The sequence below is a fragment of the Rhopalosiphum padi genome, chromosome 2 (genome assembly GCF_020882245.1).
Source record: "Rhopalosiphum padi isolate XX-2018 chromosome 2, ASM2088224v1, whole genome shotgun sequence".
Taxonomy (NCBI): Eukaryota; Metazoa; Arthropoda; class Insecta; order Hemiptera; family Aphididae; genus Rhopalosiphum; species Rhopalosiphum padi.
The window spans coordinates 39,751,056-39,768,883 of record NC_083598.1 but is presented as its reverse complement, the minus strand read 5'-3'; the positions used below and the strand labels follow the sequence as shown (position 1 = coordinate 39,768,883).

General features: G+C 27.6%; 1 protein-coding gene across 1 annotated transcript; it reads right to left on the bottom strand.

Annotated features, from left to right (window-relative positions):
- Positions 1 to 1,719: 1,719 nt before the first annotated feature.
- Positions 1,720 to 13,139, bottom strand: LOC132920912 (4-aminobutyrate aminotransferase, mitochondrial). The gene is made up of 9 exons (XM_060983643.1): positions 12,696 to 13,139; positions 8,299 to 8,408; positions 7,417 to 7,584; positions 6,784 to 6,864; positions 5,607 to 5,978; positions 4,784 to 4,921; positions 4,525 to 4,682; positions 4,173 to 4,441; positions 1,720 to 2,276 (listed from the first exon to the last, which is right to left on the bottom strand). Exons 1-9 carry the CDS (start codon positions 12,760 to 12,762, stop codon positions 2,155 to 2,157), a joined length of 1,485 nt encoding a protein of 494 aa, XP_060839626.1. The 5' UTR covers positions 12,763 to 13,139; the 3' UTR covers positions 1,720 to 2,154.
- Positions 13,140 to 17,828: the final 4,689 nt, after the last annotated feature.

The following is a 17,828-nucleotide window of genomic DNA, read 5'->3' as shown; positions in this document are numbered from 1 at the left end:
CCATACAACGAGTCCGTGTTCAACTCCTAAGCCCGGTTGCAAGAAAAATAAGTGTAAAAAACCGTGCTGTATTAAACATTTGGAAGAAGCGTACAGAAAACGTAAATAACAATATTATTATATTATAACACTATTGTAACTATAGGTACTTACTATATATGGTGACATAACACAACTACATTATAACATAACGAAATTATTTGTGATAATATTTTTGCGCGCGTTTTTCAGCTAAACAAAGCCCCCTCTCTTCTGTTTGTGCGAAGACGAAAATTATACTCACTACAGAGTCATATTATAACTAACTACTGTAAATTTCACAAATCCAAACTAACCTTTTATAGGGCTTTGGCCTTAGCTAATTAGTAATTTAGGAAGTGTTTGCATTTAAAGTTTTGAATCGGACAGCGACTTCTGCAGCCTATAGTAAACCGTATCTATATTTCCAATAACAAATAGGTAACTGATATACTAAAGAAGTAAAGAGAATATCTTGCAATGTTAATAATTAATTATAAATTTATAAAAACAAATTAGGTATTGAAATTTTTTACCTAATTTTGTTCATGACTGCACGTCGATACTTCTTTAAAACGTTAAAAGTATGCTGTAACATATATTGATATATTGTTATATTTTTTTACCCTTTCATTAGCTAATTTTATAACGTAAAAACATGTCTAAGGTAAATACTATATAGTGATAAACTAACAAATCTTTGGGAAATATTTTAAGCGCTATGATACAAGCCTTGATCCCTGTATTAATAACATTCACGTTACACGTACTTGTATTATAGTGTTATTGTTATCTGCATAGGCTATACAATATAAGGCTCTGTTAATTGAACGATATATATCTCAAAAATGTATTAAAGCAAATATGTGATAAGCTAGACTTAATTATATTTTGTTGAACACATACATGTTTAAAAGTATTAAAACCATAAATATTTTCACAGGCAAGCTCAAAACGTTGAAGAAAAACAAGAAAAATAAAATCATGAAAAAATACGGTTTCAGATAAATATTTTTTTTTCATTTATATTTGCTTATATTTACCTATACTTAATCTTTATTAGTTGTACAAACCTGTTGTTAATAATAAAATATTGAATTCATTATGGACTATAGTTTTCGTTTATTTTTGTATAATTAATCATTTCTAATATTATTTTAACAGATTCGCAGGCCTATATGTTTGTGGACCACAGGGGTATAGTACAGGACTATAGATGTTTTGCGGGCTTTACCTACATAAAACTTCCAATAACAAAATTTATCATAAATTATAAATGACAGGAATAATAAGAATTCTTAAGTGCAATATAAATATAATGTTTTTTTAATGTTGTATTTTTAATGTTCTAAATATATATATTAACATTAAGTATAGTTTTCTCTTTTACTATATTATATAATCACGTATTAAAAATGATCTAGGAAAAGCCTAACCTAGTATAGTGTTATTAATAAACATATCAATATATTTTGAAGTATACTTATAGTGGTGTAAGCTGACAGACCGTCTCCACTCAGGATCAGGATTTTTGTATACAATGATAAATCATTGAATTCAAATTTAACATAATATCTATTACAGTGTTTTGTTTTATGTCTTATTTAACATCTTCTGTACAGTAGAGCGGTACTCACTATTGTTCACTTTATTATAGCAGATTATATAGGTAATATAATTAATACAAAACACAATGCACAGTTATTATATATTTATTCATTTATATTTTTTTTAATCATAAATCACTAAATGCTCGAAATCGGGTAAGTGGAACACAATAACATGTGTTCCATTTCAGAGTAGATTATAATAAATATAAATTTAAGACATATGGAAGCGGTAATTTTATCTTAATAGGTATATCATAATTAATATTATTATAATATTATAAAACATTAAATAATAGTATAGTTGTAACATAACTGTAATAATACAATATAATATCTACTTTAAAATAAATTATACATACGATTCAATATTTGTAATAATTGTGTAAAATATTTTGGAAGACTCGTTTGCGTTCAAAAAGCTTTATGTTAACATTGGAAGACATATTTTTCAATAATATCACAAAATTATAAACAAATGCTCAATCTTTCTACACACGTATAATAGTTGTGCAATATAACGTAGAACCTATTTTGTTTCAGCCAACACTTGGCGAAGTCTGTCGAGGAACATGTGAGCATGATGTGGCTGAAAGATCAACGCCGGTCGCATTCTGATACCCACAACTCCACATCCTCCAGATTGGACTCCTGATTTAAAAATGAAAACAAAATAATAATTATTACAGTCAGTATCATAAAATGTATGTTATGTGTATATTGTACTCATATAGTTATATAATTTATTAATATTATTTAGTGACTTATATAATATGTTTATAAAGACAAATCTATAAGTTAAAAAAATTACTTAACAATTTCATACGAAAAGCACGGATTATTCCAACTTTTATATTTTATGCGTTGCATAAATTTGTACACCCTATACTACTTATACATTATTTTTATTTATTACTAAATACTCAGTTTCTGAAATGTTTATTTTTATTCAACGAAAATCTCCATTAAGAGATTTAGATTAAATATATACAAAATATATACAGTGATTATATAGGTACACTATTCAATAAAGTTTTATTATTTATTTTATTAGGTAATTATTATTTTATTTAAATTAATTGTATACTAAACATGGCTAAAAATTTTAATGTTAGATTTAAATTACCTACTGTTATATTGTGTTTTACAATGTAATACAATTTAATAACTAACTACTAACCAAATTAACATTCAATAAAATAAAAATAATCAACTTGAATAATAGGTATACACTATAATATAATAGGTACACTAGCCAGGTATGTCAATTTCAGAATATAAAACAACGGTTGATAAGACGTAATGTTCATTTGAATACAACTTTAATGTTCACGTTATTGTCTGATTATTAAGTGGCAATTAAAATTATTTAAATTTATTTGTTTGAATACATGTATAATATTATGTTAATAATATTAACAACAAATGAACAAAAAACTATAGATAATGCGTGACAATTAAAAAGGGAAATATAATATAATTCGTAAATAATAAATCTTTAATAATATTAAATTGTATACCTATTACTTACCTACCCATTATTTTAAAATTTGGTACGTTTAAATAGTTTTTTGTATAAAATAATATACATTTGTTGGTTTTTGAATAATAGGTACTTAAAGTTGCATACATTTACAATTTAATGTAAAGCTTAAATGATTAAAGTATTATCAAATAAATACATATAAAAACATAAAAAACATAATAGTAGACATATATATGGTAGAGACAATAGTGAAGTATTATATTTATGTTCTTACCGTTAAGTGTTTATTATCGTAAGATATGTTTAAAATAGCTTTAGATAATTTAAGCAACATATTACACGAGGACGAGGATACTGTTGAATACTATAGACAGCCATAAACATTAAAATATTCAAAACACGGTAACATAGGCAAAATATTATAATATAAATGTTATTGTATATTTTAGAATTTAGAATGTAAGTCACTATCATAATAGACCAGACAATGGCAGACTGTGAAAAAAATCGGCGCGGGAATACTGTTTTACCGGTTTCCAAATTTGTTTACTTATATTAAGTGATTTTATTCATGAGAGGGTATAAATACTAAAATACATTCTTGTTTTTAAGTTTTTTAGAACATTTTGCCCTCAGATTAGTTATTAATAAACAGAACTCATATTTTACACCTTATAAAAGCAGAATAAAATATTAAATTTAAAAAAAATGTACCTACATTTTTTATAATTTTTTTCTCTAATAAATCTTTTATTTTTCAACAATGTCTATAAAATTTTCAACATAAATATTCTATAAGTAGGTTTTAGTATGTGTTACTCAAAACGAGTGGTACAACACTACATCACTACATATAAATCATTGCAAAAGGACGTAGAAAACGGATTCTATTTATAGCAAAATATATTTTGATATTTTTATCAGCCATAAAGTAATAATTTTTTAATATTAAAAATTTAAAAGATTATTATACGAAAAATAAAACACGCATTAAAGGTGTCATAACAATAAACACAAAATATACACTATTAATTCGTGTTCAATATTATTTTAATATTTACCTTTAGTTAAAAGTCTATCGACGATGTCGTTTCGGAGTTTGGCATCAGCAGCGTCGAACGTTATGAATGTACCACGACCTCTGGTAGAATTTATCAAAGCCGGAAATTCGGCTTCCAAGTCTCTGAGCCCAGACATAAGTACATCGCCGGACTTTTCGACCAATGACAATAGATTTTCCCTCTTAATCACCTTCAATACAGCATCGAGCAATACGATTTTGGTAGGATCTCCCATCCAAGTATTGAACACACGGTACGGCATGTCGGGTCTGCAAAAAGTAGATAGATATTTAACAAAAACAAATTGAGTAACTTTTCTACAGCGATAGCGATTTTTATTTTATATTATTACAAGAATTCGTTCTTCAAATAGTATCCACCGGTCTGCATTTTTTTGCTAAAAGTAACAACGTCCGGAGAAGTTTCCAGGTCGAAATGTTCGTGACACCACATCTTACCAGTGGGACCGCCGCCAGTTTGCACCTCGTCGATTAGATAGCCCGCATTATACTACAGTTAGCACATGGTTACAAATTTAATACCGAATACGATTTACTTATGCGTATTTTTTTATTCAGATCTTTTAATAGCTGCTAGTACAATCAACCGACCTTTTTGGCAATCTTCTGAAGTTTCTGGAAAAAATATGGAGACGCGTGGTTGTCTCCACCTTCCGACTGGATGGGTTCCACCACAATTCCGGCAACGGGGTTGCCCTTCTTATCCCACTTCTCTATCAGTTCCTCCACCTATAAGAACAAAGTCAAACCGACCGAATCTTAAAATAGACCTAAACTTAGTTAACAAAAAAGATGTGCTAATTATAATAACTAATTGTTTTTGTTTTTAACACGTAAAGCGTTTCAACATTTATATTTTATATATTCAATTCAAAATTTGAACGAATAAAGTTTCTCAGTTATTAAAATGTTTGATTATAGAGAAAAGTCCTTAAAAATTATTTTATAAAAATATAAAATAGATATAATATTGTATTTTGTTTTTCTTATACTATAAACTTGTACTAATTTTACAAATCCATAATTATTTGGGTTTATTATTCATACTACCTACACAAAGTTAAATAACTTAAAAATTACTGGTTATTCATATTTTGAATAATCTGATAAGTTAAAATGATTAGAAAAACTATTCGCTAAATAATTGACAGTAGAAAGGCAAGTTTTCGTTTAAAAAAAAGAAGTTTGTAATTCCGCACGGGATATTTCTTAAGTAGATAAAAAAATCTCAAGAATTTGGTCTTTAAGTAGGTACCCATATTTAAAATTGTCAAAATCTGATTTTGAATAACTGCATTGTTGAAGAATAAAATGGGCGAATACGCTTATTGAATAATCTTACATAGATAGTATATACATTATAATATTTATAATTATAATGTATAATAGGTATTATATAAAACATTGTACTCACTTCAGCTAAGCAACGTTCGTCTTCTTGTTCATTTTCTCTGAGGTTCTCGTGCAATGGATACTTGTACTCGGGGAATCTGGCTATCGGCCAGTCGAAAGCTGGTACGTCTAATTTGTGCACGTATTTGGAATGCGTGGTGGATAAGACGCCCAGTGTGCGGCCGTGGAACGAGCCCTTGAACGACAGTATAGACAATTTTGGCGCGCCAGGTGGCATGTTAATCATGCATGACTCCTTTTCCAAGTCTGTGAAGTCCGAAGTACCTCCTCTCTTGTCTCGCTGGTACTTCATGAACATATTTTTATATGCGTTTTCGTTGGAACAAGACCCACACATCATGGTCGTAAGAGAGTCCATGCCTTTAGGTGCGACCTATATACATAAATATATAATATAATTTAATGAACACTTATAGTCATATAATCATAATCATAAATTATAATTAGTATCAATCATCGAATAAATCAATAAAATATCATACTATTCCTATACGATATTTTGGCCAAAACAAAACGGCATTTGGATTAATAAAATATTCAAAAACATTTTAATAAAACTAATTATTATTTATTTGGAACGGTGTGTTGTATATACCGTTTTGGCACCTATCTGATACATTACGAGTATATACGTAGTTATATTACTGACAAACTAATTTACTTTATGTGAAGGCAAATTGTCCACGTATTTATAAATGGGTAGCGTTTGCTAGAAACAATATTCAATCGAAAAATACAAAATTTTTCAATCAAATGCGCTATGTTATATAGTCTGGTACCACTATATTGTACATCTTGTACAAATAAAGAATAATACATTTTTTTTTCTTATCGTTCATCATGTGTTGCTATACTATGCGTGTTTTGGCACGGCTATGTTAAAGGCTATAGCGCACTACTACATACTCTGTTCAAGCAAAGAAACATATTCGGCGGTCGATTAATCCGCATGATGGCTGCATGAGCGTGGCTAAATTACACGGCAGGCATATAAATAATGACTTGGTGGGGATCAGAGCCGTACCCAGGAAAAAAATTCGGGATGCGGAGATGAACCTGCATAGGTACGGCCTTACAAACGGTAAACAGCCTGACCTTCGCCTAATGAAAACTGGTCACCGCTGACTATGTTTCTTAACTTGTACAGAGTATACCTATAAGTATATAAAAAAACTTACACTCATCAGCGTGCTTCGTAATTTTGCTGGCCAGTCAGCAGCTGGGAACACACCCAACGCCGGACGATTGACAACGACTCTCTAATACGACAAAAAAATATTAATACGACATTATTAAAACGTGATAATAGATCACGCGAAGTCGATGAATATCGTTGTTTGGTATATAATAATAGTGATCAATTATTTAATATCATGATTTTAATAGTTTACACTACTACTTGAAGTAAATTTACTTGTACCTACTTATATAGTTTGAACACCTACTGTATTATTATATAATTATTATATACAGTTAAATAAATTACGTTATAGCAATATAAAATATACATAGTGATACTGCCTGTCGACAACCCGTCTTTTCTCAGAATCATTTTTCGTATGTAATGTTTATCATTGAATTCAAATTTAATATAATATACATTACAATGACATATTTCAAAATAACGAGGTAAACTCGCTACTTATATATTCTCCCTTTTTAAAATTATTTTTGTTGTTTTAATTTTGTTTCAGAACTAATAAATTAAGGCGATGGAATAAAATATTTTAGTTATTTTATTTCCATTGAGTACTCTAAATTTTGGACAAATCGCAAATCTGAGGACAGTCTCAATTAGGTAATGTTCATACTTTGTTCTCGTCGCTATCCAACACTTTCAACATGTCCGGATGGTTGTAACCCAATGGCATTGACGATATTTGCGTGTAGACATCCAACAGAACATTACCATCGACGTCAACCAAATAGTTGCCCAGAGATTTGTTATAGTCGGCGAATAGCTGAACCGAACCGGATTGCTGAAAACACATAATAAAATGATGACTTCAATCGCAGAAGTAATCTTTTAAACAATCTAAACAGTAGTTAAACACAATACTGTTAAATTATATGTCATTAAGTGTGATATTATTCACATGTTGTACTTGTATTATTTCTGAAAGTAATATATAATATGTAAGTATACATTTATAAATATTTATAAACTATATAGGAACAAGATGTAAATTCACGTCCAAGAGATCTGTTTAATTTATGAAATAATTTATCATATTTTCAATTTTCTTAAAATATTTAATGTAACTAAAAAATAAATGTTATGGTTTCATAACTGTCAATCACTGTTTAGTATTTACTGTTATAAATATAAATATTTTAATTTTAATCTATTTAGTAGTCAATAATTAAAGTTGTATCAAACCAATATTTTGATATATCTATAGAATCTACTATATTAGTTTAATGTTTAATTTATTTATTTTGTATTTGAAAAATAAAAAAACTATGGAAGTTCAGACTAACAAGTATAACTAGCATCATTTTAAACAATATCACCTACATATTTTATAGACCCTTGTAGTTGGGTGTTTAATTAATGCACTTTATTTATTAAATTAAACAACACTACTTCCTGTCATAAAATTAAAATTAATAAATAAAACGTGATCTCCGCATTAAATAATATCAGAAGATGCCATATAGCCAAAATATTGTCGATTCAGTTATTGTCTCACCTGAAATTGTGAAAGCTCAGCGAGAAGTTTTTTTGACTTCGGTCCAGGTACCGACGTTTCGACCGACGGTGCAGCATATTCTCCGGGACACAACGAAGATGCCATCCTCGCTGAAACAGAAAATATAATGTATTATTTTAAAGAAAACAAAATTATTATGCGCTATGCCTATGTTCTATAAAACATTATAAATTTAAATTATTACTATTCAAAACAAACAATTTTCTTTTCAATTATGTGTACATAATATTCTAGAATGCATTTAAAATAATATTTTTAGTATTTTTAAGAGTCTAAAATATAGACACTAGAAGATTTTAATAATTATAATGTTATGTTTTAATTAAGTATTGTAACTATTGTAAGATTCTTTTCACCACATCTTTTGATCTACGGATATCATCTATATACAGGGTGATTCTTTTATCATAAAACACTCATTATTTCAAAAAGTATTCATGTTTTTGAAAATATTTTTTTACATAGTTTCAAGTTGTTAAAAAACAACGTTTTTATTAAAATATTATATTTTTATAAGTTTTATACTTTTTTGAATAACAACATAGTTCCAAAGCAGAATAATTTTCTGAGTATTTTTATATACCTTTCAAAATAGATAGAAAATTATTCTGCTTCGGAATATGAAATTAAAACTGTTGGATAAAAAATATTTAAAATATAATTTTTTAATAAAAACGTTGTTTTTTAACGTGGTATTATAATTTGATTAAGGTTACAAAAATATTCTGTATACAACAGTAGATTAATATATGTACTTATAGTATAATAAAAGTATAGTAGGTACATATAAATTAAGAAATAAATCTCGAGTTTTAACAGCATAAAATAAACAATATTTTTAATAACTTAAAAACACTTGACACGGTTTCAGAAAGGTTTGTATAATTTGTATATTATGCCTTATTTCAATATCTAGTAATTTTTGTAACTTAAAATTTATAACTTAAAAAAAACTGAGACTTGTTTCAACTATATAATAAGCAGGATATATTTATAAATAATAAGCTAAAATACACAGTGTATACCTTACATTAACAGTTTGAATATGTATTAAAGGTATAGGTATAATATATGTATTAAATGTAACTTTTTATTTTTTTTATCACATTTTCATCAGACATGTTGTAGACATTGTCGATGAAAAGCTACAATATTAAATAGGTATAAAATTTAACATTATAATATAAAGTGTTAATTTGATTAACGCAATCGGATAATAATAAATAATAAATTAGAACTGGTTTATGGTTATATTAGCTAATTATTATGGATAATCTAGATTTTAATTTTTGTAGTGATTATAGTAGTTCATGATTATTAATATTGAAAATTATAGAATCATGTTTTTGTATAAACTAATTATTTGTCAATAAATAATACACTTCTCCATATTAAACCTATATTATATTGTTTGATTTCAGTAAATAATCTGATACTTATGTGAAACAAGTATTTTGAAAACATCATACATCTTCATACATAATTACAGATTATTAGTTAATCAATTAGGTGTTAAAAAAAAGTAATATTAGCTTCAAGTAGGTACCTATATGCATACATTATAATAACGGAGTTAGACATCAAACCCCGGAACTCGGCCATCAACTTATGTAAATATTGTTTTTGACCTTTGTTTGCCGACATTAATCTTTAATAATAATATACTAATACTGAACTAGATACTGAAATCTACCTACCAATAGATTAATTTTTATTTAGTAAAAATAATACATTCATATCGCTTCAAACGATTGTAACAAGTGTCTACGTACAATATGTATATACAGTATAACTAGTGTTCAGTTGGTATAGTTATAAAACTACAATATGCCGATCAGTGATTGTGTCTACCTATACCATCCAACTAGACAAACAAATATAAATTTGATTAAATAATTATTGATAAACTGTTATGGACTATTACGTATTATATAATATAATATTTGTATACTGCAGGGATCAATTGTTGTGAAAAATAGCTTAGACAATCCAAAAAAAAATGTTCGATAGTACCTAATCTACATAGGTATATAATATTATAGAATAATAGATAGACACTATACTAGGTACTATATCAAAATAAAGTTGTATAGAAAATACGAAATTATTATAATATATTCATATTATTGTATCATTTTGTCCGATTATCCACCATAGATGTTATTTAAACTTGATTTTGTAACAATAATTTAAAAATAACTCAATCATTAAAATGTTTTTCATATAACGACTAGGTACAATAAACGAAAGAAAATTATATATTATTACCTACCGTACATTTCAAAATTAATCAGTTGATCTGATGCTCCAATTGGACATATTTTTATGTATCTTTAGATATAATACACTATAAAAATCTCATAACTTGTATCAATATCAATAGTATGCGTAAATTATTATTTATCCATATAGATAATATACCTTATTATTTGTTAATTGATAACCATAAAATCCGACAAATTATAATAAATGTTAATGAGTGTAAGAAATTATGAAGTCATGTGTGGATATCCGATATTATATTTTAGCTAGACATTTCACTGTATTATAACATTACATACAAAATTACAGGTTAGGTAATAGCTACAACACGATGTCACTAATTATTGCATTTTGATGTCTAAAGTTTAAATTCTAAAACTCAATGGTAAATGTCCCACATTAATAAGGTACGGATTTTAGTACAATGAGTATAATGTTAAGTAACTAAAATCTAACATAAATTAAGTACATTATTAAATACATCAACAAGACGTATCGATATTCAAAACTGACTGCAGTGCGTATAAATAAATATGTATAGGTAATGGAAATATTATACAAATTAGATCCATGATAACACCGTGTGTATATAGTATAGAAGCAAAATTAAGAGTACATAATTATTTTTCTAATTATTTATATATAGGGTGATCCTTTTATCGAACAACACTTATTATTTCAAAATCTATTAATGTTTTTAAAAATATTTTTTATCGTTATTATTTTTTAAGTTTATTATTTTTTTGAATAAAAATATTCATTTTTAATTCCATATCCTGATGCAGAATATTTTTCGTAGTATTTTGGTACATAAAAATCGAAATTAGGACGAATATTTAATAAGCTATAAGTATATTTAAAGTTTAGTTTAGCCGGAGTGGAAAGGTACCTACTCCACAAAATATTCCTTTACTACTCCGTTTATCATAATTTTAAATATTAATAACGCATGAACTACCGAATTTCAATTTTTATGTACCGATATCTGCTGCAAAAAATATTTTGCTTCAGAATATAAAATTAAAAACCATGTTGTCATTCAAAAAAGTAAAAACTTAAAAATATATTAAAAATATAATTAAAAAAAAAATGTTGTTTTATTTTGATAGGAAATTTAATAAATTTATTTTTCTAGAACATAATATGTTATATACCTACACACGTGCATCAACTTTTGACCGACATGAAGATATTTTTCTGTTATAAATGCCAGACGTACAGGTATTACAGTTTCTGTTTACCATTGAAAGATATGAAAGTCTATATTATAATTTATAAGTATACCTACCAATTTATGGCTTATGCACTTGCACTATATAACTACAGTAGAATAAGCACCTAATGTATTAATAGGTAATTTTAATTGTAATATTGAATATTTTATAAATACATAATATAAGTACTTTAAAATTTAAATTCTATAAAAAAACGACGTAAAAACACAAATAATGTTCTTATACTTTTACAATTAATTTTAGTAATAGGTCAACTCGCTGTAACACTATACCTAGTTAACCACATAGCATTTGTTCCATACTTGAACCTACGTTATTAGTACCTATAAGACGTAGACAACATACACATATTATGCATAGACGAAAATAGATTGATATATTTTTTTTGGTGGGGGGGGGGGCTAAAACTTAAGTCTTTACCGGACTCATTTCAGTAGTTTTATGAACATAAACCCCCTAAACAACTGTTGTGAATGTATCCAAATCTTCATTTTTTTTATTATGCAACAATCATCCCCTCTGCTTATAGCCTCCTGCTATATCTGCACCAATGCACATAATATGAGACGTCCTCATGTTTAATATTATTTCTATTAGTATCGGAAACATGCATATGACAATAAAAACAACTACTCGTAAATCGGATATTTATTACGGTCATTATTGAATAACTATAATAGGTACCTATATATAAGAGTATCAATTATTGCATTGTTCAATTATAGTTTTATACTACAAGTCTGTAGATTATAACCTCGCTAATTATTGTGTAAAACGCATTTTCAAACACACGTATACTAACGTGAAAATAATTACACCCAATCATTAAAGCGAATTTCCAACGCGTATATTATAGTGAAGTTAAGTCGTGCAACTTACATGGTGTGTTGACAAAATGTTTGGCCGCTGTCGCCGCTGGACGGGCCACGTCTTGGAATCTATACATAGCTGAGTGAGGTTTTTGATATAATATTATTATTATAACGGCGCGTTCGTATGCCACCAGCGGATTTTGCTTTTCGATGCGACGGTGTGTGTGTGTGTGAGATGTATGAGCAGTTCGATTTCGACTTGTTTGAAATATTATTACTTTTATTGATAATATATTATATGTATTGTCGTCGAATCGCGATGCGGTTTTTTTTTTACTGCTCAGATCGTCACGCTTCGCGTTTGTAGGTATACGGAATAAGCCTTACCGGAGTCGCGGTATACAAAGCTAGTAATATATGTAAGTATGTATTGTCCGGTCTACACCGCGGTGGTGGTGTTGATGGGCCGTCGTCGTGAGTGTGACTGTGCGCTGTCCGGGCGAAAAGTTTTACCGCGTGCGCGCTACCGACTGGTGCTAGCGGGGCGGCGACGGCAACGACCGCGAAGTCGCCCGATCAATATAGAACATATAATAATAATATATTATATACTATTCAATCATCGCATGAATGATGAATCGTAAAACATTTATCGTTTGTAATACCGTCACATCGATAGAGAGTTATTTTTTCAAAAGATTTTCTTGATCGCGATAATCTATTTCGTCGGTGTATAAGTATTAGCTATATATTATATTATTGTGTATTTATAATATGTACGATGTACAGCATAATATACATAGGTATCTTATATATATATATGCAGGCTATTTCATCATAGGCACCGCAATAGGTTCCTATAAATGTCTACGATTATATAAACTATACATGTAATTTTTTCAATTATAAGTTTTAAAAATGTGAGGTAAATACTCAGGTACATTAGCTAGACCAGCGGTTCCCAAACTTCTACGACTACGGCACACTAGAGAAATAGTTTGTGTTTGGTGGAACCCCCTTTTTTTTATAATATTAAATGATAATTTTTTACACCTAATATAAATGATTAAAATATAATATAAAATAATTGTCTCAATAATCACATACATCTGGCGGAACACTCGCGAGATTGCGCACAGAGGCAGCAGCCAGCGGGGTGTGCTCTTGCTGCCCCTGAACGGTTTGAATAGATTTGTAAGGGCCGAACTGCTCCAACTGGCCCTTCGGTATAATGCTCAATAAAAAATAAGTTGGTCATCCAAAAAGTGTATTGAATTGCTAAGCATTAAGCAACCAAGCTAATCTTCTCTGTGTTTAAACTTTAAATAGGTTATGGGTTACAAAAAGCACAGTGACAACAGACTTCTACAGTATTCCATGTCTATTATTAACATCATTAGTATAATGATTCATTACATATGTACAGTACCGGATCTACAAATTATATAACCCGGGGCACAACATAATATTAGCGCCCCTAAAAGTCAACAATAAAAAATGAATGTGTCCTAAAGTGTGTCAAAATACGGATTATTATATGCGATTTAATTAATCTCCAATGATTTTCTTCTAATTTTATTTCATTTTGTAACTCTATATTAATTCTTTTACCTTTACAAATTAACATTTCAAGCATTTTCCATAAACAAAAATACTTTTTATGAATATTAGAATTTTCGTGTTCTGGTATTCTTTCTGACACATTTTTCCAATTAATAAACTCATCTAATGCTAATTTTGACATATTTTTGTCATTTGAATTTAAAAACAAATTGCATGGTACACAAAAATATGCATTTTTTGATTTGGAGTAGCTAAGCCAAGTTCGACGACATTGATTTCCATTAACAAGATTTTTGAAAAACCAAGAAACATTCTCTTTCAGATCTAGTAAGATCCAATTTTTCAATATAGTTCATTCTCATTCTAACAATATGAGTTCTTTGGGAATCTATTATTATTTCAGGCCATGTATCACAATTTTTGAAATCCAAAGTTTCATTTTCGCTTAATTTCAATGACATAAATTCGGACACATTTAGATTTTTGTCTTTGTTATGATCAGAATTAATCTCCTCGACAATTACCCCAGAAATACATTTCTCAGTATTCTCGTCCTCTTCAACATCTGTTCCATTCTCTTTTTAATAAATTAATTAATTTACTAAATTACTTAATTAATTCATAAAATGTTCCGAAAACTATTTTTTTAGAAGTTATATCTGTTTCAAATTCGCGGTTAGGTATTAAATTCTAAAATAGTACGTATTATAATATCGATAGTAATAAATAATAATAATATTTAATCACGTCATTAATTATAATAATACTATACAGATCTAATAATTATAAATAATTTCTAACCAATGCTCTAATTTGCGCCCCTCTATGATTAGCGCCCGGGGCATGGGTCTCGGATCGCCCCCCCCCCCCTTAGATCCGGTACTGCATATGTATCATGTACGTAATATAAATACTCATTCCCAATTAAACGTAGTCGGCTTGTATTAAAAAAGGCTTAAAAGCTTGTATTATTAATTTTGATTTGGTACCTATATACCAGTGTTGAACAAAATAAATCTATGATTAACCAATATGATTACCGTTCAAAAGGGTTTTATCTATAATTCAAAAGTTGTGAGTTGCATTCGACATAAATTCATCGTTTTGTCGATACTTAATTATTAAGATAATGTAATATTTATGTTAAAATATATATTTTTTTTATAATCCAATGTTATATATTTTAACATAAGTCATTAATATTATATTATCTTAATCCTAATTCCTAAGTATTAACAAAGTGTATGCTTAATGCAATTCATAACTTTAGAATTATAGATAAAACTCATATAGGTATGCGTAAATTGCAACCATCGGTTAATTAATCATACAATTTTTTTTCCTAATACTGATTAGTGATTACTGATTAGTATACACTTTAAAATTTAAAATTTTAGATTCTGAACGGAGTGATGAATGAATGTATTGATTCTATAATGATGTGAGTTTTTTTTTTGTGTCATCACGTTTAGTTTTCAAAAGCGTCAGGTAAAACTCTGAAAAAGTAACGAAAAAACGGTAATTTTTACGCATAACCACTTTTCGACAAAATCGATTTTTTGTTTTTGCTGTAACTCAAAAACAAATCATTGTAAATATTTGAAATTTTCATTAAATGTTTATATTAGCGTTATCTATTTACAATTAAATTTTCAAAATATTTAGAATTTAAACTATTTATAAGCCATTGAAATTTTCGATTTTTCTAAATTTTTTTTCTTGAAATGTCGATAAAAAAAATTTGGCTTTCCAAAAAATCTTTAAAATTTAATTCAAGGTTTATTATAAGTTGTTGTTCTTGTTGTAGTAAAAAAAAATCAAAAATCGTTTCAAAAAGTCACAATCTTTTAAAAGTTAAAAGTTAAAAGTTAAAATGTTTACAAAATATGCCAAAATCGCGAAAATATGCAAGGAATTTTGAAGTTGAAAATTCATAAAATTTTTGTGATTTATATCTAAGGTTAAAAAACCCAAGACAGGGTTATCCATAACTTTTTCTTCAAATAACAGTAAAAAAAACTCCAGCGTCAATATAGAAAAAAATTTATGAACGTATGAAATTTATTTTTTTTACGAAATCGAATAAAATAACGATATTGATATATTAACTACTTTATAATTACAATTTAAATATAGGTGATAATATAATATATACTACTAATTATCCAAGACTTACAAATCATCTCCGTTCAGATTCATTTTTCGTATAGTATAAATATTCTGTAATATACTAATATATCTATCGTAATTATATGTTAATAATTTATTTATGTAGAACCATGCATATATCATAATGTATTGTGTACAAAATATAAAGTAATATAGATATCTAGCCATCTAGGTATATAATTATGTTATTTAAGATATGTATTATTACATTTGAGGGAAAGATGTAAAATTGTATGCAAGATATCAACAAAGGTCAAATGTTACATTATGCTTTTGAGTTTAAAAATGTGAACTATTAATACCTACCCTCTGCCCTCGATTTGAAACTCTGCGCACGCCTATGTAAATAGATGTTGGTATACTTACCTATAGACAATTGTTCTGTTGCATAGCTAGTTAATATACCTAAATAATATCTAATTATTAATTATATAACAATTTGAAGCCAAAAAATTACAATTCAAATTCAGGGCTTAAAATTAAAAAACTTTAAAATAATATGTTTCTTTTTTAAATATAAGTGAAATGTGGCAAAAATGATATTTGTATTACTTTGCCATTTAAGGTACCTATAGTTTTATTTTTTATTTTTTATATTATTAAGGTTTAAATTAACTTTTTCTTCATATATGAAGTAAATAAGCACTTTTTAATGCATTAGTTTTTCGTTTCATATTGCAAGCACGGGTGGCCATTGTTGGTTGAGGAAATATAATTTATAAACACTATACCTATCATAAAATCCTATATTAACAAAATAGCATAAGACAAATTGTTTTTATTTAACGAAACTGACTAATAAATTTGTTCATACTTGATATTCTATATTATTTTTAGGAATTTATTGAAATTTTATTTTAATTAAATATATATGACGAATATATATTATAAAAACGTAAATTATTTAAGCATTGGCATATAATAATAAGACTTTATTTGGCTAACGCCTAACACTATGGAATTTTGTACTTAACTTACCCCTTGAAATTTTACCTATGAGCGCCCATGATTGTCACATTAATACAACAATTTTATAATAAAAAAGTTTGATACAGGTAAATTTGAAAAATTTTATAACCAGATAAGACATATTATTAGCAATTAATTTATAAGCCTTAAAAATTAATTCCATCAAGATTAATACATTTTTAGCAGAAGCTTATAGTTGACATGAAGTTTAGTGAAAATCGTTAAAATTCTTCTTATTTCACGGCACTTACGTAAAAACTTTAATAGCACAGTCAGGTATAACAGCTATATGTGTATTACTTATCAAACGAAATAATAATTATCATTATATTTATTAGATTATTTCACACGTGGTTGCGTAGGTACGAGTTGATTCTCGAATCCCAGGTAACAGTTTACCTATACTGATACCGTTGAGTTGATTCTCGATATTTTTCAATATTAAATATTATTATTATATCTAATATTCAGCCTATTAGCGTAACCCGAGAGACACTAC

Bases quoted from the DNA above. Each gene is read 5' to 3' on its own strand.
- LOC132920912 (XM_060983643.1), bottom strand. From the start codon at position 12,762: ATGTATAGATTCCAAGACGTGGCCCGTCCAGCGGCGACAGCGGCCAAA. The intron at 6,865-7,416 runs GTATGAACATTA...TTGTCGTATTAG, and splicing joins TGGATAGCGACGAGAACAAA to AGAGTCGTTGTCAATCGTCC. The intron at 4,922-5,606 runs GTGAGTACAATG...TTGTTCTTATAG, and splicing joins ACGAACGTTGCTTAGCTGAA to GTGGAGGAACTGATAGAGAA.